At 52.2% G+C, this 26,880-nt stretch overlaps 3 protein-coding genes across 4 annotated transcripts; 1 reads left to right on the top strand and 2 right to left on the bottom strand.

The window, feature by feature from the left end:
• Window positions 1-4: 4 nt before the first annotated feature.
• On the top strand, window positions 5-10,311 carry PAX4 (paired box 4). Its single transcript, XM_029233064.1, is given in 13 exon segments — window positions 5-29; window positions 2,391-2,451; window positions 3,435-3,486; window positions 6,159-6,386; window positions 6,670-6,885; window positions 7,212-7,287; window positions 7,836-7,961; window positions 8,150-8,232; window positions 8,595-8,664; window positions 9,043-9,098; window positions 9,367-9,525; window positions 9,859-9,912; window positions 9,914-10,311. Coding segments are annotated over 13 exon segments (1,275 nt in total). The 3' UTR covers window positions 9,983-10,311.
• Window positions 10,312-13,417: 3,106 nt separating this feature from the next.
• On the bottom strand, window positions 13,418-21,396 carry FSCN3 (fascin actin-bundling protein 3). 2 transcript variants are annotated; one of them, XM_029234375.1, is made up of 7 exons: window positions 21,151-21,396; window positions 19,456-20,152; window positions 18,998-19,116; window positions 16,886-17,045; window positions 16,233-16,403; window positions 15,700-15,905; window positions 13,418-13,591 (listed from the first exon to the last, which is right to left on the bottom strand). In XM_029234375.1, exons 1-6 carry the CDS (start codon window positions 21,292-21,294, stop codon window positions 15,700-15,702), a joined length of 1,497 nt encoding a protein of 498 aa, XP_029090208.1. In that variant the 5' UTR covers window positions 21,295-21,396; the 3' UTR covers window positions 13,418-13,591. The 2 variants fall into 2 exon arrangements, with proteins under 2 accessions (XP_029090208.1, XP_029090207.1); XM_029234374.1 differs by lacking the exon at window positions 13,418-13,591 and having other exon boundaries at window positions 16,233-16,427; window positions 16,901-17,045; window positions 21,151-21,294.
• Window positions 21,397-22,422: 1,026 nt separating this feature from the next.
• On the bottom strand, window positions 22,423-25,410 carry ARF5 (ADP ribosylation factor 5). Its single transcript, XM_029232867.1, has 6 exons — window positions 25,206-25,410; window positions 24,601-24,681; window positions 24,151-24,260; window positions 23,620-23,691; window positions 23,008-23,133; window positions 22,423-22,905 (listed from the first exon to the last, which is right to left on the bottom strand). Exons 1-6 carry the CDS (start codon window positions 25,270-25,272, stop codon window positions 22,819-22,821), a joined length of 543 nt encoding a protein of 180 aa, XP_029088700.1. The 5' UTR covers window positions 25,273-25,410; the 3' UTR covers window positions 22,423-22,818.
• Between the last annotated feature and the right edge of the window lie 1,470 nt (window positions 25,411-26,880).

The raw sequence follows: 26,880 nt of genomic DNA, 5'->3' as shown, positions 1-26,880 counted from the left end.
CCGGATGATCAAGGTCAGCATCAACAGAGGTAAGTCACACTGACGTGTGATGTGACATGATGAGGACTGCACTTTACCTTTTTCGGTCTTCTTCTTCAAAACCCATAAGCCCGGTCTGATCATGAGAAAAACATCAGACAAATCCAAACTAAGGGATGTTCTACAACTCCTCAAAATTTTATACGTTATCAAAAACAAGAAAAATCTGAGAAACTGTCACAGCCAAGAGGAGCCTCAGAATACCTGGTGACTAAATGTAGCGTCCTGGATGGAGTCCTGGAACAGAAAGAGGACGTTAGGGAAAAGCTGAGGAAATCTGAATAAGGTATGGACTTTAGTTATTAATAGCATATCCATCTTGGTTCATTAATTATAATTAATGAAGATGTTCATAATAGGGGAAACTGGGTATAGGGTGTATGGGAACTCTCTGTATTATCTTTGAAATTTCTCTGTAAATCTAAGACTGTCCTAAAATATAAAGCCTATTAAAATAAAATGTATTTTAAAAATGGAATGCTATCTTCCTCCCCAGATCTTCCACCTCATGCAAAATTGGGCAGGATGGAGTGGGGAAAATTTGCAGAGCGCAGAGCTAGCTGTCCCCAAGGAATAAATGGAACTTTGGGTCACCAGGCGGGTCTGAAAACCCCAGTCAGGATGCAGCCCCTTCCCCTTGGGCAGGTCTGATGTGCATTTGGACCCAAGGACGCACTCTCCACAAGTGATGGGCCACTGAGGTCTGAGGCGCACAGTGCCAGACCTGGCAGCTTTGGGCTGGGCTCTTCGTCACCTGGCCTCCTGGAGCCCTTGGCTCTAACCCCTGAACTCCCCAGCTCTGCTGGGGGTTGTCTAGGGGAATAAAGACTCCCCACCCCGTCCGGCAAAGCCTGGTCCTAGGTGAAACAAGGGGAGGGTTGAGCTCAGAGGTTAGGGGCCCGTGTTGAAAAAGAGGGAAGAGGGGGTCATTTTCTGTGTCCCCAGTTGGGAGGAAGTGCTCTTCACTCTCTCTGTGGCACATTCAGAGGGAGGGAGCTGAGTAGCCAGCGTTTCAGACGCTGAGCGGAAAAGCGCTGGGATTTGCAAGTGTTATAGCGAGGTGTGGGCTGGGAGAGTAGGGTTGGCGGTGCGGGCAGTTGCAGATTTAGCACCAAGCTTAGGAATATCCAAGGAACTTGAAGATACCCCACATTTTTGTAGCCAGGAAACGACTATGACTTTAAACTCGGAGGCACGTGCTGCCAGCGAGTGGTTTAGGAGAGGTGGCCAGTGCGCTCTGGAAAACTGAGGGCTGGCAGGAGATGGGGCTCGCTGGAGAGAGGGAAGATGGGAGCCAGAACCCCACAGCCTACAGGGAGGTGCCACAGGGAGGGGCGGAAACAGCCTGGAACTGGCGTTTCCACCCCCAGTGAGTGCCCAAAGGCCGGGGTGAGGTGTCAGAGGGAAGCCGTCGGTCTCTGTTCTGGCTGCGCCCTGCCCTCTCCAGCTTTACGCACGGGCTTGTCTTGTCTGCTGGCCCCTTGAAAAGGGCAGGGGAACTCCAGCGGCCTCTCCCGAGGACAGATCTTTTCCCATAGCTACAGGGCTTTACAACAGGGGCTCCCAAGGGCAGAAGAAGCCAGCGGTCAGGGCTCTACAACAGGGCGAGGGACAAGCAGGAATGGCCATGGGCGGACCGGAGAGGGGCGCACAGGCTGGCTGGCGGGTGGCAAGACCTCTGAGTTAATGTATAATTGACAGCAGATGGCAGGGGCTGGCGGCAGCCTGGGGCCTGGGCCCAGTGAATGAGGGACAATTAGCCCCAAGCCCGGGGTTGGGGGGCGGGTGTGTAGGTTGAGAGCCAGACAGTGAAGGCAGATATTTGCTTCTCAAACAGTCTGGTGCGTTGGGCAGAGGGCTGAGTGGCTGGGCCTCTGGGCTGGCTAGGCCCCCCTGCCACAGCCCTTCCTCTCTTTTCCCTCCCCCCATCACCTCTGGGTCGAAAGCCTCTGTTTGTTCAGACCCAAGAGTGTGTTGTAAAGGTGGGGGGAGAAGGTAGTTTATGGGGGAAATCGCAGCCACCACCATCTGCCAGGTCTCGTCCCTTCTCCCCCTGACACCCCTATCGCCACCCTCACACAGCTGTCTATGGGAATAGTGGGTCTGGACATGGAGCCTTTGGCCCCCAGATGCAGGGGCAAATCAAGAGGAAGGGATGAGGCAGGAAAGGAGGAGTAAGATTAGAGCTACCACATGCCTTCCTTGGGAACTCCTCTCACCCAGGCATGGCAGAGTCCAGGGACCAGCAGTCCCAGCTGCCCTGGGAGTGAATGGCCTCTACAGCCACCAGAGCGTGTGCTGTCCTGCCCCTGGTGCTGAAACCGCCTTCTGCAGTCTCCCCTGTCCCTGAGGGCTCCAGGCTAGTCTGAGGATGCTGAAGGAGGCTGGAAGAGAAGGGCAGTACATGTCAGGGTAAGGTAGAAAACCCACTTCTGTGATATATTTGGCCCTGCTTTGAGAATAAGAGTTCCCAATCCTAGGATCAAGCTGAACATACAACATCAACACCCCTGCCCCCCAAACCAAAGCATTTACCATTGAAACCTATCCTTCCCCGCTCTGGGTCTAGTGTTAGAGCACCACACCCTGCTTACTTTCAGCCTGACTTCTGAGAGGGTTTCACAGACTCCAAGGTATGCGATGGACCCAAAGAGCTTTCCATGCCAGCTCCTTCACAAGGGGTCTGCCCGAGACCATGGTGGCAACAAAGCTTCCATGCGCTGGGGGCTTTGTTTCCCTTCCAGCTAGTGCCCCCCCCACCTTAACAACAATCCAGATAATCTGTGGTATTCTCTGCAGGAACAGGAGTGTCATTCATAGCTCAGAGTCTAAAAGCACCAAATCCCTCGTAGAATGGAGCCTGATAAATCGAGAAATGGATAAACACCCCACCTGCAACCTAACTCCCTTCAGAGGCTCATTCCCTCCATCGCTCCTGTTGCCAGTGTTCTAAAGTCCAGGGTCCCCCAGTTTCCAGGCAAGAACTCATCCTGGGCGTCACCTCAGTCAAGGAGCCAATCGAAGGATTGGTGAGGACACTCTTGGGAAGAACTGGTGCTATGTGATACTCTCTCTATGCACACTGCATTCTCTCAGAGATCCATGAGCCAACTTGGCCGGTATTTAGGTGTTGGTCTATATACCCATTGACCTTTTATAGCAATACACATAGGACCCAGGAGTTGACCCGGAACCCAAAAGTGCATTCTGGCTGGGAAGCTGTGTCTGTGGTTCTGGAATTCATGTTTGGGCTTCTGTGCATTCAAAGCCTTGGGGACACAGTCTGAAATTCCCCATCCTCCTTATTCCCCGTTCCCTTCAGGAGTACTGGCCCCCAAGTGGGTGTGCTCAGGAGTCAGGGGGCCTGCATGAGACTGGCTCTGTACCTGCTTCAGGGTGGCAGGTAGGCGCAAGGTGGGCTCTGAGGACTTCCAGTGGAAGGACACAGTGGGTCACTGGCTGTGGTTTGCCCTGACTCAGGGCCGGTGTCAGTCAGCCCCATGCACACCTCCCTCCTCCCCTCTCCTCTGCTCATGGCCTGTGACATCACTGGCTGCTCCCAGAAGGCTGCCCTCTGCTCCTGAGCACGGGCTTTCTGTGGCTCTGGACCCCCTGGCAGGACTGAAGCAGGAGCAGAGTGGAGGCTGTTAGCAGGACCAGACCACCACCATCCCTGGAGCCTGCAGGGGTCTCAGGAGCCCAGGCCAGGAGACTGAGACGCCCCCCCACACCAAACAGGTAGCTCACTGTAGGCTCATTGTCTGCTACGCTCTCATGCTGGTTCCATGTCTTTGTGTGGCCAAGCCAACCTCTCTCGTCCTTTGTCTTTGCAGCCACCACCCTCCTGCCCCTTCAGCCCCCTCTCCTGCTCTCCCATCTTGTGAGGACCAGTTCTTTCATCAGACAAGTTAATATGAACGTTGGAAATGTGTGGTGTGGTGACCGGGGATGGCTTTCTGTTTTGAGTTGGGGTGATTTTAGGTTTGGAGATGATTTAGGTTTGGATGTTGAACCTGAGACCCCACAGCTCCTCTGAGCTCTGATCACTCAGGGGGGACTCAGTCCTATCAAGGATTCAGGGTTCGGCTGATTTTCTGAGATTCCACCTGCCCCCGCTATCCCGGCATAGCCTTTACATCCCCAGATTGACTTTCCTCTCTCTATTGCTTTGGAGGCAGCAGGGGTGGAGGCAGAGAAAGAGAGCCTCGGGATTAGAAGCTGGAAACTGCAGCTTCTGAGGAGGGACTGGCTTCTAAACCTCCTTGAGCTTTACTCCCTGAGTGGCCCCTGATTTGTGGGAACCCCAACCTCTGCCTCAGTTTTCTTTTTGGAGAAACCTCTGCCTTCCTTCCTGACTTTCTGGAAAGATGAGAACATGCAGGGGAATGTGTCTCTAACTGTCTACAGAGGAGTGAGTAAAAGCTGATTTATCTCCTGAAATTTATCAAGTCGCTCTGGCTGCCATAGTCTTTGTGAGTTCATTGTTGTTTCCTTCGCGCTCGTCCCCTCTCCCTGGTTGCACTGTAATATCTTGGAGGGCGAAAACCTTGTCCCTATTCTTTTTACTCCCTTCATCTTAAACAACCAGCTATGTGCTCGCGATTAATACCTTATTCAGTAAATAATTGCAGATTAGTTAACTGAGCCAAGATGGCATGGTTATTACAGGAAAGTTCTACGCATAAGCTATTCTCTGGAGGGACCTCCAGCCCTGCCAGGGGTCTAGGCATAAAAGGAGGCGGCTTCAACTCCCATTACTAGCAGATAAAAGCAAGACGGACATGGTGGCCCACGACCTGTGTCCTGGGCTGCCAAGAGACTCTCTCGTGCTCGCACTGGCTTCTATACAGGTCAGAGACAGCTCTCTCCTGCTTCTCCCTCTCTCCCTTTGACATGCCTTCGGTAAACGGTAGTTGCAAGAATGATTGTCTGGTCCCAGAGACTCGGCCTCTGAAAGTGTGAGATCTAGACCTCTCCAGAGTTAACAGGGAGCAGCAACCCCAGTGGGTTAGAAGCTGTCAAGAGAGGTGTCTTCCGGGAGAAACCAGGACTTCAGGCTTGTTCATCTCTACTTCCAGGGGGTGGAACCCAAGCCTCAATGCCTGGGGGTAGAGCTGAGCCCTGGTGTTTCCCCAGACCTTCTTGGAGAGTATCAAAAACCAGAGCAAGACCCTCCCATGCGGTGCTCTGAAGGAAGCTTTCTGGCTGGTGGTTTGGAGAACATAACATCAGGACCTGCATGAGAGTAAAGGCAAAGCCTTGAACCTAGTCCCCGCCTCAGACCAGGGAGATGGAGATCTTTGGTCCCTGGTGCCCTCTCTGGCTGGGCATAGCATCCTGAGCTTAGGAGGCAGGACTTGGTACCAAGTGTATCACCTGGTGGCTGATAAGGCTTTTGAGTGGTCAGAGGCGACAGTGGTCCATTTGGAAAAGGGAAAGCATCATCCATTTTTACCTGACCTCTTGTATGGAACATGTGAGAAGGAGAGCCCTCCCACCCTCCCAGGCCCTTATCAGGACATCCAGAAAGATCCAGTCCTCTGCTGGCTCTGTGATGTTTTAATTCAAAGATTTAGTAAAGAGAAATTGAATTTTCGTAGCCAATCTACTGGCGAACTTTAGAAACCTTATCCTCTATCACAAAACACCCCAAGGCCATTCTAAGCAAGAGATTCTGCCCAAGGAACCCTCGATTATGGCAGGTCCAGCCTCAAGAACAAAAAAGGAGCTCCCAGGAGGAACTCCGCTCCCCAGTCTTCCCAGTTCCTGCCCTTCTGTGAGGAGGCCCAGCCTGGAGCATGCTGCAGGACGGTAAGATGCCCAGGAGAAGTGGGAAGAACAGGGTAGCATAGGAGGGCGGGAATGGCTCCAGGCTCTGCTTCCATCCACGTGGGTTCATGTGCCCTCAGCCAGCGTTCTGGGGGAGCCCCTCCCAGTCACTCCCTCCCCGCTCCACCCTGCTTCCCTCAGACAATGAGGGCCAGTGCATGTGGCCAAGGAGCAAAGACTCACACATGAGCCAGCTCCCAAAGAAAGTGGCATGTCTGGGGGACCCTGGGAGCAGAAGGGGGGCAGTCCCCTGGAGGGAGGATTTTCTCTGTGGTGGCAAGCCAGGCTAGCGGGGCCTGAGTAACCCTCTCCCAGGAGGGTCCTGCACGCTGCAGGTGGGCTGGGGAGAGGGGAGACTTCGGGTACGATGCTCCTTCTCCTGCCCAGGGATCAGCAGTGTGAATCAGCTGGGGGGGCTCTTTGTGAATGGTCGGCCTCTGCCCCTGGACACCCGGCAGCAGATCGCGCGGCTGGCCGTCAGCGGGATGCGGCCCTGTGACATCTCACGGAGCCTTAAGGTAGTGTGCTGGGACCTTCACCCAGTGATGCGCACAAGCAGCAGGGAGAAGCGGCCCCTTTAAGGCAAGTCTGGGGCTGTTGCAGACTCGGAGGGCCTTTGGGGCTTGGGCTGCCTCCTTGAGGGCTGGGATAGGGAGCTTCAGGGTTCCAAAGGTGCGGCCAGACTCGACTCTGGGGCCTGATTCAGTCAGTCTCACTTTGCCTTGTAGCTTCCTTCTGTCCCAGGGACACTCACCCTCTGCCCATCATGCCTCACCTGTCCCTGCTTCTCACCTGACCCAGGTATCTAATGGCTGTGTGAGCAAGATCCTAGGGCGTTACTACCGCACAGGTGTCTTGGAGCCCAAGGGGATTGGGGGAAGCAAGCCGCGCCTGGCCACACCACCTGTGGTGGCTCGAATCGCCCAGCTGAAGGGTGAGTGCCCAGCCCTCTTCGCCTGGGAGATCCAACGCCAGCTCTGCGCTGAAGGGCTTTGCACCCAGGACAAGACCCCCAGTGTAAGTGCCCTCCCCTCCCCAGAACCGGAACTGCGGCTGCCAGACTGGTTGTCTGGGGAGGCAGAAGAAGATCCCTTCTTACTTGGCAGTGGGGCCTCCCAGGATGGGGGCGGGGCTTCTGGGCTCTCTTCTGACCCAAAAGTTTCTCTTCTGAAAAGCAGTGGTGGTGAGACAGGTGAGAAGAAGAAAGCGTGGGGCTGAAAGGAGGCTGCCCTTGGGAACGATGTGTGGGCCGGGACAGAGGAGAGAAAGGATACTGGGGAAACATCCTCAGGATGCAACCTGGGCTGGGCACCATTTCCCCACTCATCACCCCACATCCTCAGGTCTCCTCCATCAACCGAGTCCTGCGGGCGATACAGGAGGACCAGAGATTCCCCGGGGCACAGCTCAGGTTGCCAGGTGGGTCTTGGAGCTGCCTCCAGGGATGTTCAGAGCCAAACCTAAGCATTTTACAGTCCTCAGATTCCTTTCTTGTTCTTTCTTGGATCACCCTCACAACAAGACAATAACGTGGGCCTCACAGGGGGTCTTATTCTCTCCTAGCAGGAGAAAATGGAGGCTCAGAGGAAGGGAAGTAACTTACCCAAGGTCACCAGCTAGTTGTTGGCAGGTCCTGGAACAGAGCGCAGCTCCCTAGGTCTCTAAGTTCACAGGATCTGCCGAGGAGACAGGACTCAGAGCATTTTTGAGGTGCTGGGGGATCAGGCAAGCCTGGCCCATCCTTGCAGCTGTCTCCCCCCACATGCTAAGCATGCTCCCACCATGGCTGCGAACCCTCCCACCCAGTGCCCCTGCGGCGACCCCCGAGTAACTGTGGATGCCCCAGCGGTGCGGCTCTGCTCTCACCCTGCATTGTGCCCTGCCTACAGCACCAGGGACGTGGGGACTCCATTCGACCAGAGGAATCACCATCACAAACCCGCACCAGCCACTGTCTCCCTTTGCAGCTGTTTTGGCTCCAGTTCCTCCAACGCCATCTAGTGGCTCCGAGGCGCCCCGGGGGCCCCACCCAGGGACAGGCCACCGGAATCGGACGATCTTCTCCCCAGGCCAAGCTGAGGCGCTGGAGAAAGGTGCCAGAGCTGGGGCAGACGGTGGGCCACGGAGGCAACGGCCCGGAGGGCTGCGGGCCGAGGCTGAGAGCTGGAGGCTGTGGATGCCCCTGCGTCGGGGAGTAGGGCAGTTCAGGGCTGGCACAGGCGGGGAGTGGGGCCTTGCTCCTCTCCCCGCTCCCTTGCTGTGTGAGCCTCCATCTCTGCAGAGTTCCAGCGTGGGCAGTACCCTGACTCAGTGGCCCGCGGGAAGCTGGCTGCTGCCACCTCTCTGCCTGAAGACACGGTGAGGGTGAGTGAGCTCTGCGACACAGCGTCCACGCACCACAAGGACAGAGCGTCTGGGCCGGGCAGGCTTCCGCTTCCGGTGACGGTGACGTAGAGAAGGCGGCCAGAGGCGGAGACGGGCTTGTTCGGAGCAGGAAGGAGACAGGCTCCTCCCTGTTGCGCTTCTGCTGAGCTTTCTCCTCTACTGCTCGCTCCACGCCTTAGCACTGAGGAAGGGGACAGAGAGCCCAGGCCAGAGCAGCAAGGGGGGACGGCAGGGCTGAGGAAGGGTCTGCACTCCAAGTCCAGGTCAGGAGCACGTGGTGAGAGCAGTAGGTGCTGGGCCTTGGAGCGCACAGCCAGCTGCATCGTTTCTGCCCTCCTCAGATCTGGTTTTCCAACCGAAGAGCCAAATGGCGCCGACAAGAGAAGCTCAAGGGGGAAATGCGGTTTCCAGGTGATTTCTCTGCCCATCCATCCACTCACCTACCCTTCTTTCCTCCCTTCCTTCCTTCCCATCCATCCATCCATGCAACCACCAAACATTACTCGGCACCTCCCATGCACCAGACCCTGTGTTAGATGCTGGACATACACAATCCCTGCTCTTCAGGGCTGCACTGACCCCACTTTACCATCCCTGGGATTTAATCCTTCTTCCCCAGTCTCCCAACACCCCGCCTTGGGAAGGAGGGCAGTTTGGGGCTGTAGCATCCATTTCGGCCCCCCCCTCGAGAAGTCATTGCCTTTCCTAGAACCTCCCTGCCTCTCACCTCCACTCCCTGCTCCCCAGACCCCTGTTCCTCCCTCTGGTGCATCCACCCTTACCTTGTAGGTGCTTCCCAGGACCTGACTGTACCAAGTGCCTCCCCAGGGACCGTCTCTGCACAGGTATCCAGGAAGAGGGGGAAGACTGAAGGGATCACTGCTTGTCCCGTTCCCAGTGGGTGCCTGAGCTAGAATGCATGACTCCCCTGGGCCCTCACAGTACATGTTTCTAGAAAGTGCCATCCTCAGAGTTTACCATGTGAATGGCTCCCTCTGAAGTTGTTCAGGATACAGCCCTGGGGGTGGGGTGGGGTCGTGCAGCCCTGGGGTCCCAGTTGTGCTAAACAGGAGGCATCACTGGCAGCTGAGGGTTTCCTCTTGCTTTTTCTAGCAACCCCCCGGCAGTGTGTCCACAGCGGTCCTACCTGCCCTGGCATCCTTGGCTGCCTCCAGCTATCCGCGGTTCTGGGGGACAGCATCAGACAGATGTCTGAGTGACACTCCACCACAAGCCTGTCTCAAGCCCTGCTGGGGTGAGAATCCAGGCCAGGCCTCACTCCTGCAGGGTGTAGGGAAGGCTAACTGACTCCTTGACCCGCCGGAGGGCATGGATCCCCAGTCGGGGTCATCAAAGGAACCTCAATACAGTTTTCCTCATTCTTTGCATGGCCCATAAAGTTGGGGAGACTAGTACCCCCGAGTCTATACTATCATTGACGGTCAGAGTGGGCAAGGGGGCTGGGATGGAGATTCAACTGTGTATATCCAGTGTAGAGAACTGATGTCCGCCCCTCTCCCCATCAGTGACTTTGAGGGGTGGGGTGGCAGCAGCGAGCCCAAGCTCACCCTCTCTTCATCCCTACAGGCTACTTGCCCCCCACAGCCGAGCTCCCTGGATTCACTCCTGCTTTGCCATCCTTGCCGTTCCTTCCTCTGCCCCCATCGCCAGTCTTGGTACCCATCAGGTCTTGCTCTGGTCTGGCTCCCCACTTCGAGGCCTGGGATGAGGGAGGCGGTCCAGAGTGGAAAGGAGATGGGATGGGAAGGATCTGATACCGCCTGCCCAAGCAGAGCATCGCTCCTTCCTCCTTCCTGTGTCTCCTCCTCATCTGTGGACCTTGCCCTTCTTATGTGTCACCTGATTGCAGAAGCCGTGCCCACCCACTTCTCACATTGGCCTTAAGACGCTTCCAGTTGGCAGTGTTAAAAACATCTTTTAAATTAGCAGTAGTTCTGTTGTCCATCATGTTTTTTTCATGAGCACTCATAATCCCACCCCTATATTTAACAATTATAAAGTTTGCCATCGGGCTTCCCTGGTGGCGCAGTGGTTAAGAATCCGCCTGCCAATGCAGGGGACACGGGTTCGAGCCCTGGTCCAGGAAGATCCCACGTGCCGCAGAGTAACTAAGCCCGTGCACCACAACTACTGAGCCTGTGCTCTAGAGCCCATGAGCCACAACTACTGAGCCTGAGCGCCACAACTACTGAAGCCCACGCACCTAGAGCCCGTGCTCTGCAACAAAAGAAGCCACCGCAATGAGAAGCCTGCACACCGCAACGAAGAGTAACCCCCGCTCGCTGCAACTAGAGAAAGCCCGCGCGCAGCAATGAAGACCCAGCACAGCCAAAAAAAAAAAAAAAGTTTGCCATCTATCTAATTTAGTTATCTATGTAACTATCTAGTTATCATCTAATATATTTATGTGTCTATATAACTAGGTATCTAGCTATTATCTATCCAATCTATCTAATCTTTGTATTTATCTATGTATATATATCTACATATGTATGTAGATATGTATCTATCTTGGTGTTTGGGTGCTCATATACCCACATGTATGCACATATAACACATACACACACTGATAGTACCTCGTGGCACGTCACCCCTGAGTCCTCCAGCATGCATCTCCAAAAAATAAGGGAAATTTTCTTACATAACCACAACACCATGACCACATCTAAGAAAATGTATAATAATTTCTTAATCTAAGAAGAGAGACATGGGGCTTCCCTGGTGGTGCAGTGGTTGAGAGTCCGCCTGTCTGTGCAGGGGACACGGGTTCGTGCCCCGGTCTGGGAAGATCCCACATGCCGCGGAGCGGCTGGGCCTGCGCGTCCGGAGCCTGTGCTCTGCAACGAGAGAGGCCATAACAGTGAGAGGCCCGCGTACCGCAAAAAAAAAGAAGAGAGACATGAACTCCTTAATTGCATATGTATATATATATTTTTGCACAACAGCACAGAGTGGAAATGACCCTTTTTAAATTCTGCTTATCCCTTTATATGTGCTCCTGGGGCATGTTTGCTTGCTTCTTCTTGGCTGTAAGTTCCAACTCATCTCAATTTTGTCTCCCTGCAGAGAAATCTCTAGGCTCCTCCTGGGAAGCCCTGGGATGTAGGGAAAAAGAGGGCTATGGGGGGAAAGGGGGACAGAGGAGATATTTGGAATGGGGGATGGGCTCATCCCTCCAAATTCTTTCCTTTTTGAAGAGCAGGGGATGGAATGATGATGGTGCAAAGCAGGGTAGGGGGGGACTGGGGGCATGTTTGTTTACTCCCATCTGTGACAGGTACAAGTGCAGAAGTTGTCCTTCAGGAAGTCTCTTTATCATCAAATACTCTAGAGCTGTGGGGCTCAGTAAATAGCCACCGACCACATATGGCTATTAAAGTGCAATTAAAATGAAATAAAATGAATAATTCAGCTCCTCAGTCACACTAGCCCCAAATCAAATGCCCAGCAGTCACATGTGCCCGAGGTTACTGTATTGGACAGTAAATTTTATAGAACATTTCCATCAGCACAGAAAGTTCTATGGGACAGCACAGCTCTAGAATGAAATTCCGAGGGTAATCCAGTGCAGCCTGCCCCGCCCTGCCTTCTCTCCCTTCAAGCTGGGGACCCTGCTGGACAGACCGCTCAAGGAAATGGACGAGGTTTTGTGGGGTGGCAGCATTCACAGTACAGCTGAGAATATGCCCTTCACTTCAGCAACAAAACTGACCTCAGCAATGGAAGCAGCTGTCATCCAAGGCTCCATGGCTGAGCACCATTCAAGTGGAGGATGGATGACCACTTTCGGGGAGCAGGGCATACCTGTGTGTGTGTGTGTGTGTGTGTCCCCGGGCACATGCATGCCCGTGCATCTCAGTGTGTAGATGTATTTATGGAAAACTGAGGAAGGGGTTCTCCACTAAATGACCCCCAACGTCTTATCTCTGAAGACTATATTCCACTCCACATCTTTGGCCTGTTCTTAATGTTCTGCAGGAAAGGAGATGCCCTGGTCTCTAGAGTTTGCAACCTTTTTAAATTGGATTAAAATGTTTACAAAATTCTTTCATACTCTTGAGGAGAAACATACTTCCAGAAACTTGACATCATTTTCCTCTATCCAAACAGAACCTCTCTCATGTTCCGGTTTCAGGTTCTCTACTCAGTGGACTTATAAACCAGGCACTGATTATGGGATGATGCAATAGGGGTCAGGCATCACTGGTATTTGAGAAACTTTTAGGAACTGTCTGGATGCCGCTTTATATAATATTGGGTTAACAATGAGAAAAATTTTCCCTTTTCCACTCCCTTTCAATTCTGATTGTGTCAAAGAGAAAATTTTCATTTTGGTCCTACGCTTTAGCCCCTCTGTAACAGTTGCTAATCTACTTTTTTAACAGAGGGAAAGGGAGTCTCTGAGCCTTGGTCAAGGAAGGGAAATCTAACTAAGATTTGAAACATCACTTTGTTTTCATTGTATTTCTTTTCATGGTCACTTTCTATTCATGGCAAGTGATTCTGGTCTTCCATTTTATGACAGTGATCAAAATATCCCTTTTAAGATAAATGTACTTAAGAGTGTATGTCAAGAAAGACATTAATAGGGTAGACGGTAGGTAAATAAAAGCCAAAGTTATGAAGACAGTGCAAGAATGACAGTCATTTTGGAAACTGTTTTGATGGAAAGAGCCATAGATGTTAGGGTCTACTCTAATTGAAGAATTGTGTCAGAGGTCCCAGTCATGGGCAAATCACTTCAGCTCCCTGTAAACAGTGAGGTAGGCAGTGATGGGGAAAGTACCTGTTGTGTCCAACTGATTGGATCAAAGGTAATGGTAAGGTGGGATGGTTGGTAAGCTTTGGAGGGAGGGTGGGCTATAGAGGCATAAGCTGTTATGACCATTACTAATCCTTCCTTTGTTCTAAGCCAAAAGAACATCTAGTCATATCTGGTTTCTGAATCCTTCAGGGCAAGGCTGGATCCTCATGGGATCACTGGGAAAAGTCTAGTGGTTCTGGAGGGGATGCAGAGAATCAATAGAAGAATAGGTTACCATTTGGTCTCCCCTCTTCTGGATAGAACTTGGAGTGACCGAGGTCTCAGTCGCCACCCACATCCACACCCCTGCTCACAAGTCAGAGGCACACCAGGGTCTTGGGGGTGGACTTTTGTGATGTATTGTTACTCGCAACAGGTGTTTTGCTAAACTGGGTAGGAAAAGTTGTGGAACAGATATTCTTCTCATGGATCTTGACTCTGGGGTTCCTGTTCGGTTTAGTGTAGTAGTTTCTCCTGGAGGATTTGGATTTTGGTAGGTGGCATCCCATTGACCTGGGAGGCAAGTGGAAATAGAAACGTTCAGTCGGTCATTTGCTGATCTTTGGCTTTTAGGAAAAACCTGGTGAGATCCTGTGGGAAGAGAGAGAATAAAGTGATTTGTTCCATTCTTGATGAGGAATCACAAGGACAGAGGTGAGGTCAGTTTATAGGAAAAGGCAGTAGAAGTGATTTTTTAAAAATCCAATGAACGGTGCAAAGTTGCATCAGAATTCACAGGGAGACTACAGTCAAGAGGTTAGGTTTACTAAGAATTCAAACTGGATCCGGAGAGACGTCTGATGGAGTGAGAGTGTGCTAGGTGCCAGGCTGTTTACTAAGCATTTCAGTATCATCAGCTCATGTAATACAATAATACCACGAGATAAACACTACGTTGCCATGTTACCCACAAGAAGCAGACTTTGAGAGGTTCGTTTGCCCAACATCAAACAACAAGTTTAACTGATAAACATCGAATTAGAACCCAGTTCTGAGTCCAGAAATGAGCTCTTAACCACTTTGATACACTGTCTACTAGAATGTTAGGCCTGGAAAGAGCCTGAGAAATTTAGTTCGATCCAAATACTTCATGGAATAGATAAGAAAACAGGCCCAGTGGGATTTCATTGTATTTTCCCTAGTTTGCCACAGTTAAAAGTTTTGTGCAGAAAACTGGTAGAAAATGAAGGAAAAGAGTGAATGTACACGGGGATCTCTATCTAGAGGCATATGGTCATTGAACCTTCACACCACTCTATGAAGTAGATATTATTCCCATTTTACAGATAAGGAAACCAAGGCCTAGACATGTTAGAGCAATTTCCCTGGGGTTACAGAGCTAGTAAGGACCACACCTTGTTAGTTTTGGTTCCAGGTCTAATACAATATCAAAATCTGTCTCTTTCTGCAACATCTTCATGAGTTCCCAAGCCAGGAAAGCGAGGTCGATTGTGAAGGGACAAGGCTAAGAGCACTGAGGTGCCCTGAAGAGCTGTGAACAGGGAATGATGGAATGGAGGCAGCATCTTAGGAAAGTGAACTTGGGGTGGAGAAGATACCGCGTGGGAATGGGCCTGGTGGCAGGGAGTGCTGCTGGGGAGCCCTTGTTGCAGTGTAGGCTCTTGGTGGAAAACTTGGAACCCCGCCGTGGCGATGGCAATGAAGAAGGAGCAAGCACTCAAGAGGCACTGTTAAGGAAGTACCTGAGTTTTCAGGGTTTGGTGAAGGGAATGTAAGGGAGGAAGGAGAGATGGTGCCGGCGTCTTGAGCCTGAGAGTTTGCGAGGACGGCAGTGCCCTAGATGGCCGTGGGGAGGGCAGGAAGAATCACTTTTGAAGGGGAGGGTGAGGAGGCTCATTTGGAGGGGATGGCAGGATGAAGTCAAGCCAACTGTCAATCAGGAAGTTGGGGGCTTCCCTGGTGGCACAGTGGTTGAGAGTCCACCTGTCGATGCAGGGGACACGGGTTCGTGCCCCAGTCTGGGAAGATCCCACATGCCGCGGAGCGGCTGGGCCCGTGAGCCATGACCGCTGAGCCTGCGCGTCCGGAGCCTGTGCTCCGCAACGGGAGAGGCCACAACAGTGAGAGGCCCGCGTACCACCAAAAAAAAAAAAAAAAAAAAAAAAAATCAGGAAGTTGGAAAGAGATAAGGTTAGACTTCAGGAGAAGGGTCAGGGCTGCAGATAAATATCTGGGTGCCATCAGCACCCCAAGGATCCAGGGGCATAGGGGTAGAAAGCGCCTAGGGTGGAAAGAATACCCGCCAAAGTTACCCGCCTTCCCTACAAAGGGGGCAAAACTCCACATCTTAATGAAGAGAGCTACACAGGTACACCTCATCCTGTGCCCTGCAGCCTGGCTGGCAAGCACAAGTGTCAGCGTGACATAATAGTGAGAAACCTAGATCTGAGTCCTCTCTCCAGCAAGTCTCGGTCTAGAAGCCCTGAGAGAAAAGGCACAGATTCGCAATAAATGTGTGGAGTTGATCGAGCTGTCAGACAGAAATCAGCCTGGGCTGCCTTTTGGTCTAACTGCCACCTGCCTCCCCACCCTCCTCTCTTCTTCTCTTGTTCCTCAGCTCCTGGTCCCAGACCCCCCGGTCCTTACACGCTTTACCTTACCTAGAATTCCCAAATACACTCTTTGGTAATGTCTCTGCTGTCTGCCAACAGGGTGCCACTTCGGTCAGATCGCATGTAGAAGCCATTGGGTGCCAGCACCGTGAGCAAGTTGCTGCCCTGAAGCTCTATACTGAAGTTGAGGGCAAACTTTCCCCAAGGGCGAAAACTGCCAAAGGGTGTTATTGACCAGAAGGACCCACCCTGTGCTGCGGAGGGAAGAGATCAGGTTGGTGGGCCATTCTGGAGGAAAGCCTCCCTCAGTACAGCCTCTGAGAGGCTCCCAGGAGGCACGCCACCCCTCCTGGACCACCCTACACTGCCTGTGTTGGCAGGTCCCTCTCTAGAAACACAGGAGGGCTGGCTTCTGTTCTGCACCCCCCACCCACTCTGGGGGCCTTGAAGTGTAAAAGCAAACAAAAACTCTGCTTTTCCTTTTATATAAGTAGGCCCTGAGTGGCAGGCCCTGAAGTCTGAGCTGGGGCTAAGGCTGGGTTAGACCATGAACCCAGGGGTGAAGAAGAAGAGCTACTCACCCTGGAAGTGGTAGATGCCCTGGCGGCAGGGCAGCAGGTAAATGCAATCGGGCTGATCCATATTGCACTGCAGGAGGTCGTGTTGTGATGAGGTGCCCACATACCCATACCGTCCCCTCAAGGCGAGGAAGGGGCGGTTGGCTAATTGAATCCCAAATTCCTCATTTGGGCCTGGAAGAAACAGGAAGAAGTTATCTGGATGGGCCGCCTCTAGGTGCTTTCCCAGATGGAAGCAGGAAGACGGTCACTAATGGCAGAAGGGTGTCATCAATTATCTTAATATTTAGTGAACACTTACTATGTGCCACGTCTCACGCTAGGTGCTTGTGAAATGTTTGTGAAAGTACTTAGTACAGCGTGGAGGCCAAGAAATTTTAATATTCTTCCTTCCTTTGAGATGTGTGAATCTATTTAATCCTCAAGATAATCCTGTGAGGCAGGCAGGTTGGCTGTCACCTCCACTGATGATGGAGACAATGAACCTGAGCCTCAGAGAAGTGGTTTGCCCAAGTGATGATGAAAAGTCAGTGATTCAGCAGATATACAGACCCAAATCTTCCGACCCCAACTCCAGTGGTCTTTCTATCATAACCCCCGCTCCCTCTGAAAGCGTCTCTGACTTGGAATAACCTGGCAAGGGCTGCTTCACTCACCTGGATTGGTGGCACTGGCCACCAGCAGGCCATTGGCTGCGATGCCCAAGAAGCATCCACTGGGAGACTGCAGGATGATCCTGCCACAGTGCCAGTGCATACGAAAGAAGGTTTCAGCCTCCAGCTGGTGCCCATCAGCCATCACTGTCCTATGGCGCCTCTGGAGAGAAGATCGGGAACAGAGAAGGGAAGCAAGGACCCCAAATCTCAGCTTTCTTCTCAGTATTTTTATTTTAGACCCTCTTTTCCACATCCCACCCTCTAGCTTTTTTTTATTCTCCCAGGGTACGCTTATGCCTTCAGATGCTTTTTGGAAAACATGTTGTGACCTCAGCTCTCCCACTTCTCCAGTCTGTGCTGTATCCCATATGGACAGAAACGAACCTTGGCCCAGACTCCAAAATCATTTCGAAGTGGATCATAGTCATAAACGTGAAAGCTAAACTATAACCACAGTTTAACTATAAACATCTAGAAGAAAACGTAGGAGAAATTCTTTGCAACTTTGGGGTAGGCAAGGATTTCCTGGGGCAAGAAAAAAGCACTAACCATTTATAAAATGGAGAAATTAGACTTCATCAAAATTAAAAACTTGCTGCTCAAAAGACACTATTAAGCAAATGAAAAGGCAAGCCACAGATTGGGAGAAAACGTTTACAATACATAAATCTGGCAGAGGACTGATGTTAGAACACACAAAAACCCTTACAACTCAATAACAAGACAACCCAATAACAAAGAAACAAAAGATCTGAATAGACACCTCACAAAGAAGATATACAAGCGGCCAATAAGCAGATGAAAAGATGCTTGGGGACTTCCCTAGTGGCGCAGTGGTTAAGAATCTGCCTGCAATGCAGGGGATGTGGGTTCGAGCCCTGCTCCAGGAAGATCCCACATGCCGCGGAGCAACTAAGTCCATGTGCCACAACTACTGAGCCTGTGCTCTGGAGCCACAAGCCGCAACTACTGAGCCCGCACACCGCAACAAAGAGTAGCCCCCACTCACTGCAACTAGAAGAAGCCTGTACGCGGCAACGAAGACCCAATGCAGCCAAAATTTAAAAAAAATAATAAAATAGAATAAATTTAAATAAATAAAGGGCAGCCACCAAAAACACTGGAAAAAAAAAAGAAAAGATGCTCAACATTATTAATTATAAGGGAAATGCAAAGCAAAGCCACAATAAGATGGCATTACACATTTAATTTTAGAGTGGATAAAATTAAAAACACAGACAATACCTAGTATTGGAAAGGATGTGGAGCAATTAGAATTCTCATACATTACTGGTGAGAATGTAAAATAGTGCAATCACTTTAGAAAACTGCTTGACATTTTCTTAAGAAGTTAAACACACATTTATCGTATGACCCAATAATTCCACTCTTATGTATTTGCCCAAGATAACTGAAAGTATAGGCCCACAAAAAGGTTTGTACATGAATGTTCATAGCAACTTTGTTCATAATGGCCCAAACTGGAAACAACTCAAGTGTTCATCAGCAAGTGAAGGGATAAGCAATTTATGTTTGTGTTTATGAGTAGAGTTATGGAATACTACCCAGCAATAAAAAGGAACGAACTGCTGATACATATGACATCATGGACAAATTTCAAAAACATCATGCTGAGTGAAAGAAGTATATATACTGTAATTACTGTATGATTCCATTTATATGAAATTCCAGAGTAAGCAAACCTAATCTATAGTGACAGAATATATACCAGTGGTAGTGGGGAGGGCAAGGGGGGGGGATCTGACTGAAAAGGGGCAAGAGGGAATTTCTGTGGTGATAGAAATATTCTCTAACTTGTGATATGATTGTAGCATGATTGCATACATTTGTCAAAACTTATTGAATTGTACACTTAAAATGGGTGCATTTTATTGTATGTAAATAATGCCTCAATAAAGTTTAAGTTTTTTTTTTTAAAGAGGCCCCATTGAATGAAGGTGGGCCCATTGGATGAAAATGAATGTTTATTGACAAGGACCTCCACACTTTACCTCACCATCTGATCATCTGCCTTGAAGAAGGAAAAAGTGTGTCTGGAGAGGGAGAGCTCAGGGCTTAAGGGTTCTCTTACTCAGAAAGTCAAGGTCTCACCTGGGCTAGGTAGCAGCCATTGGCGGAACGAAGCTGCAAGGTGGGGCTCTTGTTGTCACATTCAAACTGGAACAAGGACATTGGGGTTACGTGCCCAGAGGCGGCACACACCTCCACGTCTGCAGGGGAAGAACACATCAGAAGAAGCCTGAGCCTGGCCTCAGCCCCAGCCTCAGCCCCTCCTCCACACTTCATGGCTGGTATTCCTTCTGCTTTCCCTCCTCAGGCTTCATCACCTTCGGTTGCACCATAATGGCCTGGAGAAGACCCAGGCCACTTTCTCTCCAAGCTCATGCCCCTGGTTTAAAGCCCTTCTCCATGGCAGCAGAGATCCTCTTGGGACCTCGGGATCTTCCTTAGCATTAGTTTCAAAAATCCTCACTGATCCCAAACACACTTTCCTCTTTTCAGCAGCCAGCCCTCCCTCCCTCTATGGCCGTGTTGGACCCAGCACTTGCCATAGACAACGGAGAGAAACTTCTGAGTCTTGGACCTGAGGCTGACCCAGGTAGGGCAGTGCTGTAGGATGAGCCACTCCTCGCCCTCATGGGGATCGGAGCCCAGGCTCAGGAGCAGGCGTGTGCCCTGTGGATACAACATGCCTCCTTCTCCATCACTCAGCGCCACAAACCCTCCAGGCCGCACTTGCATGTGGAAAGCTGTCTGTGTTGAGGGTTGGGAGACCAGACCGTCTAAGTGGGACAAGAAGGTGTGTGCAGAGGTCTCCAGGTGGTAGCATCCATCTTGGAAATGCAACAGGAAGCCACATTCCTTCAGGCAGGGAACTGGTGCGTCCACCCAGACTCGGCCCATGGTGGGGTCAGCCCGGGCATAGCAGCGGTTGAGGGGGCTGTAGAGGATCACGTGGACGTGCAGGGCTGGCCGGGGGGTCCACATGTGGTAAGCTGAGAGGGTCCGGGAGGTGCAGAAAACATCCTCGCCATCAGATTCCAGATAACGACCACTGATGATGCACTGGAGGGTCCATTTGCCACTGCGGTGGAAGTGGATTAGGAAGCATCCATGATGGCTTGTCCTTGGCCGGCCATAGCACAGAGAACCATCCGCCTCGCACAGCAGGTAGAAGCCCTGCAAGCTTCTTAGTCGTACCACAGCCTGTGTGTCATGCTTACTGCTCACTAGGATCTCCCAGGTCTGGAGGCATTGGGAGGGAGAAGATGGAAATCAGTACTGCCGAGAGACTAGACCGAGGAGCCCTTCAACTATCACCCCTGGCATCACTCCAGCACCTTCACTGAGGGCAACCACCTTCCCTCCACATTGGCCTCCTTGCTGTCCACTCTTCTACCCTCTCATCCAGTGGTAATCTAGAGATCTCAGGGCTCTTCCACCACTGGAGCCACAGGGCTTCTCAAGATCCCAAGAGACATTCTAGATGCCCACTCCTCCAGATAATGGAGGGTAAAACTCCCTCTCTCTTCCTTGGTTGCTTCCTTAAATACCTAACTTTCCAATAAATGCTTTTGTTTAAGTCTTACTTCTCTCTTTCTCACTGTCGCCCCTGGACAGCACACTCAGACAACACATCCGCCCCCCAAAACCACCTCTCCACCATGGCAGGAGAAAAGAAAGACCTCTTACAGGCAGGCCTGGGCTCCGGGGATGGGGATGGGAGCACAGACAGTTGAGATGGAATTGTCTGTTTCAGCTGTGATCAACCTTGTTATAAGCAAGAGGAACTTGCCACTGCCTTGCTCCATAGCACCATCCCGAGAGGCGCCTACATCACTCTCTAAAATGAAGACCAAATCTCTGAGGGCTTCTAGAGTACCCCAGTCTCAAACTACAACCGGAACATAGACTTTGCAGTAACCCCGCTGGTCCAACTTCCCGGGCGCCCACAATTCTGCCTTCCAGCCTGGCCTCTCCACCTCTCCTTTCTGTGATAACACACCCACTGTGCTGGGATAGAGGGGAGGGAGCAGCCAGAGCAAGACAAGGTAGCAAAGCCAGGGCTGAGGCTTCACCTGCTAGAATAGGGTTAGAGAGGGGGAGATGGAGCAATGGAGACCTGTGAGCAAAAGCCTGGCTTGCCCTGACAATGGCAACACACACCCACACCCACACACACACACACACACACACACACACGGCTTGGGAAAAATGGTTCCAGTGCAGGTTTGCTTCGTTACCTGTCTCCGGCCCAAACCCTTTGCAGTAGCAGTGACAGTATTCTTATATGTCTCAAAAGTGAGGTAGGATCCCGCCCAGCTGATGAGCCCAACCCTTAGGTCCTTGGCCTTGTGTTGTCTTGGCATCCACTCCACTTCATCCATGGGGCCAGCACCACAGGTGATGACTCAGTCCGGCCCAGCCTTCCCCGCCAGTGGTGAGGTTCTACAGGCCATAGGGCTCCGAATCAGGCCCTTAGTGCCTACCGGAAGATGTTCCCAGACGGAACTTCCTAGGCAGAGGCTGGCCTGGGGCCCAGCACCTCTGTGACCCGGGAGCATTGTGACTGAGGGTTGCCTCTTATCCCACCATAGAGGAGAAAGGGCACTGGCTCAGCAACATCAATCCACAGCCCAGAGGAAGTGGGTCCAGGGCCACTGGCACTAGCCTCCCCACATCACTCCAGGCATCGAGGTAATTGACTGGGAATCAGAACTTCAGCCTGTGCCCTGCCAACCACCACCTGTGACTTCAGGCAAGTCCCTCCCTTTCTTCACTTGTGTTCCTCATTTTAATCATAGGATAGAAATCAACCTCTTTCCTCCCTAGGAAGTGGGTTCTGCCTGGCTCCCTTGGGGCTCAAGTGTTTTTAGAGTTCAAGATACCTAAGAAAAATCTATTAACTTCTATGGCCCTTGGGAGGATGAAGCCAAAACATCTCAGAAGGTACTTTTCAGGGAGTGTGAGGAAACCCTAGATAACCAGCAAGGATCCGATTACTCATGCTAATCAGGAAGGGCTGGCTCAGGAGCAGGGTAAGGAGACTGGCCTTGGTGGGGGGACCACAGAGCACCCTCTCCGGTCCCCAGTTGCCCTGCTGCTGGGCAACCAGCAAGGGCTGCCCCTAAGGATATCAGTCCTTCCCTCACCAAAGAGTCTCTGTTGTCCAATAGCCTCCAGGACCCACTGCCTACTTCTCTAAGTAGCTGGGAGATGGATGGGAAATGGGCGTTAGGTGGTTTATAGACCCATGAAGGTAGAGCCTGTTACAGCAGCAAAGGTCCCTTGGAATTGGGGAAGGAAGGAGATTTCCTCCATTGGAGCCCCTAAATACTTCCAATCTCAAGAGTAAAGGAGGAGAAGCTGAACTAGATGAGGGCAGCGATGTGTGTGTGTGTGTGCTGGGGGGATGGGGCAGGCCCTGCAGCCTTAGCTGCTTTGAGCCTCCCCCATATTGTCTCTTTGCAGCCAATAACCCAGCCCCCGACCTCTAGGCTACAGACAACACCATGTACAAACCACAGCAAATTTATTACTCAATATCCAGTGCCACATCATAGCACCACCCGGAGCCCTCACCTTCCCTCCCCACCTGGCCCCAAGGGTACACCCGAAACGGAAGAAACAGAAGTAAACCCAGATCCCTGCTCCTCCTCTGGCAGAAGGGGCCCTGGCCCCAGAAGCCCCTTTCCACAGGTCCCAGAAGGCAGGAGAGCGGAGCCCTCCGTGCCCAGAGAGCGGGGCCCCAGGCTCCAACAACAGAGACAACATGCAGGCAGGAGCAGAGGCTGCTGTCTGCGGGGGAGGAGGAGATGGGGGGGAAGGGCACTGCCTGAGGAGTCCAGGAGTCTGGTCATCCTGGGATGCACGCGGGAGCTTCTGGGCAGCAGGGGCCGGCCCCTGGTTGGTTAGCGCTTCGACAGCTCATGGGACAGCCAGTCCAGCCCATCATACAAACCCGTGCCTTGGGTGGCACAGGTGGCCTGGACGTACCACTGTGGGGAGAAGGAAAGAAAGAGGTCAGTAGCAGGGAAGAAAAGGAGATGCCTTTATTTCCTGCCTGGCCTGGGGCCCCTTTGGGAGAGGCAGGCCCTCACCGTGCGGCTCCGCAAGTGCTGTAGCCCCAGCTTGTCGGTCAGCTCACTCACGGGCATGGCGTTGGGCATGTCCTGCTTGTTGGCAAACACCAGCAGCACCGCATCCCGCAGCTCATCCTCCTGCAGCTGGGAGAGGCAAAGGGGGTGGAATCCAGCTGTGTACGGGAGCCCCCCCTTTTTCCCTTCTAGCATATTTGTGAGAAGAATAGAATATTGTGTCATCTACTGCTGAACCCAAGACAGAGTTATAAACTAGCTTGAGGCCATTTTGGCCTGAAGTCCAGAAAGGGTCTTCTTCTAATTTGACTCCTTGCCCTAGTCAAAATGACAAAATTTCCAAATGGAAAAATAAGAACGTAAGATGATGTTTCTCTCCACCACGTAGAACTTCCCCCCTCCCCACCAACTTCTCAGAGTCAGTTGTGAAGACAGGAGAGAATGCAAGGAAAAAGTAAGTCCTATACTTTTTACCTGACCCCAATTCAAAACAGGGTGAGCTACTTCTTGTGACTGTGTCCACAAAGAGAATCACACATTCAGGGCCTCTGAGGCGTTTCCTGACTCTCACACCAGCACAGAGGATCTCTCTGTCCCAGGGCTCTGGGTGCTCACCATCTTCTGGAGTTCATCAGCAGATTCCTGGACCCGCTCTCGGTCATTACTGTCCACCACGAAGATGAGGCCCTGGGTGGGAAGGAAGAAAGGAGGAGCAATCATTCGAGCCTGGGACACATACACCCTAGTCTGGCTCTTTCTCTCTTCTGCCCACGTCTAATTGTGTCTAAACCCTTCTCATCTAGTAAACTTCCACTACGGCTTTGCAGGTGTTCTCGCACAAACTGGAGACACCCAGCAAAGGATACAGCCTCTGCCCTCAGGCAAGCAGTCTAGCTAAAAGATGTGCAAGGGAACAGGGAAAGACATGTGATGAGAGCTAAATCAGGCAGTGTAGATTCAGAATTCTGCTTCTCAGGAGACGCTTACGGTGGCTAAGTCTCAGAAGTCTGAGGCCAGTTCTGAAGGATGAGGAGAGGCTAGCCTACAAATGAGGGTAGAAGGAGGTAAGGGTTTTTTCCTGGCCTGGGCCAACATCTCAGTCTTTCTAACCTTAACCCTCTTCCCCTGGGGTTGGGGAGCCCCAACCTGAGTGTTCTGGAAGTAGTGCCGCCACAGAGGCCGAATCTTGTCCTGGCCTCCCACGTCCCACACTGTGAAACAGATGTTCTTGTATTCCACTGTTTCCACGTTGAAGCCTGCAGATAATTGGTAAAAATATGAGGAAAAAATCCTGAAAGGAAGGAACTCACTAAAACTAAGTGGATTCAGCAGGGATATAAAACTAGAAGGCAACGAAGGCCCAGGGGAAAAGAACCCCAGAGGACCAGCTAGCCCACAGATGGGGCCGGGCTGGGTCACATCCATCCCGCCTCATCTTGCACGTAAAGATACCCTGACCCACTTCTCAGGTAGCAGTATCTGATGTCAGGGTCAGCTCCCTGCACAGAAATAAGGGCCTGGGGCAGAATGCAGAGCAGATCCTCAGAAGGGCCGCCGCCGCGCTCCCGCTCCTCCCGGTCTCGCCTCCGGACTCACCTATGGTGGGGATGGTGGTGACAATCTCCCCCAACTTCAGTTTGTACAGGATTGTGGTCTTGCCAGCTGCATCCAAGCCAACTGCAACGGAGAGGGGCACAGGGTTGGAGATGGGAGCGAGGGAGCCCCCTAGAGCCCAGGAAAGGGGAGAGGCCAGGACAGCTGATGGTGACGGGGGCGGAGAGCCCGAGCGCCTCCAGGTGCGCGCTGTTATCTACCTTCGGGGCCTTGAGTGCAGTAGGGTGGGGAGCGCCAACTCCTGCCCCCAAAGCGGAGGAGGGGCGGCAGAGGATTGAGGGGAAAGAGGCGCAAAAGAAAGGCCGCGCTCCTTTTAAAAGTCGTCTCCAAGGGCGGAATCCTCCCTTCTTACGAGCCGGGCTGGGGCGAAGGAAGCTTCACCCCACCCAGGCCCGCAGCTCTCGGTCTCAGGCCCCGGGGACAGTGCTGCAGACCGCGACCCACCCGAGAGTAGCGGCCCCGGGGGGTTAGGAGGTGGGTGACTCGGGGTCAGAGACCGGGGTGAGCTGGGCTGGAGGGACGCAGGGGCGAGAAGGCTGCGCGGGGGCTGCTGCTCCAGTCCGGGCCGCGCGCTTGATCTGCCTCACCCATGAGGATCCGCATCTGCTTCTTCCCAAAGATCCGCGAAAAGAGCGCGGATACGGTGAGGCCCATGGCGGGGCCCGGGGGAGGGGGCTCGGGCACGGACGCGGGGTGCGGGCTGGAACCGGCCGCTGGGGGATGGGGCCCAGCAGCAGCAGAAGGAGGAGGCGCCGCCGCGGCCTCCGCGCGTCCCGGCCGGCCCTACGTCACCTCGGGCCGTCCCCCGCCCTGGCCCCGCCCCCGCCCCGCCTCCAGACCGTGGCTCCGGAAGACACTGAAGTTGAGCGAGCCTCCGCATCCTCCCCCGGTCCCGCGCCAGCTTTAAAGATGGAAAGGGCCTGGGTCTCCCCCAGTTCCTAGCGCGCCTGTCAGGTGTATGGCGCTGAACCGGCAACCCGGGCAGGGCCGAGGAAAGCCTACAACGCTCCATAACGGCCCTCCACCCCCATCTTCAGTGGCCGGTCTCTGGGCCTTGGTTTGTTGCGTCCAACGCACTCTGGGCTCCGGTTTAGCTCTTGGTGACCTCCAGCCTCCTCCCCGGGAGAGCGGAAGTTCTGTGCAAGTGTCTTAATCCTCCCTTTTGTCCTCCCAGCTCCCAGCGAGGGACTCTGAACGTAGCAGGTGGTTCAGTGACCATAGAATCTCGAGAGGAGTACGCCAGAGGTGGAAGAAGATGCACTTCATGGTTCCTTCAAACGCCACCTTCATAGATCCCCAATCAGCAGAAACAGTGGAAGATCCCCAGTTCTGGCGGCGGGGTCGTAGACCCTACTCCTGTATACTGGAGAACTCTGCCTTCCCCTTGATGGCCCTGGAAACAATGCCTTTCAGTCGAAGAGGGCAGCCTTTCTAAAGTTCCCTCCTCACTCTGCCACAGACCTGGGAACCTGGATTTTCAGTGCACAGCTATCTAGGATTTTGTGAGGCTCTTGCCAAAGAGCTTCATAAGTTATTTCCGCACTCATCTTAGCATCTGAGGCGAAATAGCAAGATAGGAATTAATTTAAATTTCTTCTATGGCAGAGACTGGGTCAATGCCAGGCACCTAATATATGCTTAACAAATGCTGGCTGGGTTGAATGGACTAATTGGTTGCTCAGTGGAGCAAGGGCAGGCGTTTTGCCTATTCTGGATTTGCAGTGGGCTTCTAGGATCGTTTGCTTATGGACTGGACATGGTGAAGTGAGCTGGGAATCAGAGAAAGTTCCTTCCTCCCTCCCGCCTTCCCTCGCTCCCTTCCACAAATATTTACTAAGTACCCACTTTGTGCCATTGTTCCAGGCCTCAGTTCAATTCTCAGTTCTGCCTTTTTTTTGGGGGGGTGGGGGCTTGACTCCAACAATATTCACAGCCTATCATTTTCTCATCTATAAAGGGAGACTAATATCTGTCCTGTCTCATGAGGTTACGGTGAAGATTAAAATGATAAGATAATGTATCTGAATGTTTTGTGTGATGCAGATGTTATCTGGGCCACCGAGAAGCTGGGTCTGAACAGACTTCTAGTGTCTGCCCCATCCTGACCCTCAGTCTGTAAAAAGAACAGACTCTGGGCGCCAGGTATGAGTGAATACATGACTTTTTTACTCTTCAGTCATAGACTTGCATTCTTAAGAAGGTTTTTACAATGTTGAAGAGCACATTTAAAAGAGTTCCAATATAATAACACAACTAGTGGTG

The sequence above is a fragment of the Monodon monoceros genome, unplaced genomic scaffold (assembly GCF_005190385.1).
Source record: "Monodon monoceros isolate NGI ecotype Baffin Bay Population unplaced genomic scaffold, NGI_Narwhal_1 Super_Scaffold_2, whole genome shotgun sequence".
Lineage (NCBI taxonomy): Eukaryota > Metazoa > Chordata > Mammalia > Artiodactyla > Monodontidae > Monodon > Monodon monoceros.
The sequence above is the reverse complement of the archived record's forward strand: the minus strand, read 5'-3'. Positions and strand labels throughout refer to the sequence as shown.

Excerpts from the sequence above, each read along its gene's own strand:
- FSCN3 (XM_029234374.1), bottom strand. The coding sequence starts at position 21,294 with ATGGATGAAGTGGAGTGGATGCCAAGACAACACAAGGCCAAGGACCTA. Across the intron at positions 19,117-19,455 it reads GTTTCTCTCCGTTGTCTATG|ACGTGGAGGTGTGTGCCGCC; the intron begins GCAAGTGCTGGG and ends CTTCCCCTGCAG. Across the intron at positions 17,046-18,997 it reads ATGGCTGCTACCTAGCCCAG|AGGCGCCATAGGACAGTGAT; the intron begins GTGAGACCTTGA and ends TCTTCTCTCCAG.
- ARF5 (XM_029232867.1), bottom strand. The coding sequence starts at position 25,272 with ATGGGCCTCACCGTATCCGCGCTCTTTTCGCGGATCTTTGGGAAGAAG. Across the intron at positions 23,134-23,619 it reads CTGATGAACTCCAGAAGATG|CTGCAGGAGGATGAGCTGCG; the intron begins GTGAGCACCCAG and ends TGCCTCTCCCAG. Across the intron at positions 22,906-23,007 it reads AGCACTTGCGGAGCCGCACG|TGGTACGTCCAGGCCACCTG; the intron begins GTGAGGGCCTGC and ends TTCTCCCCACAG.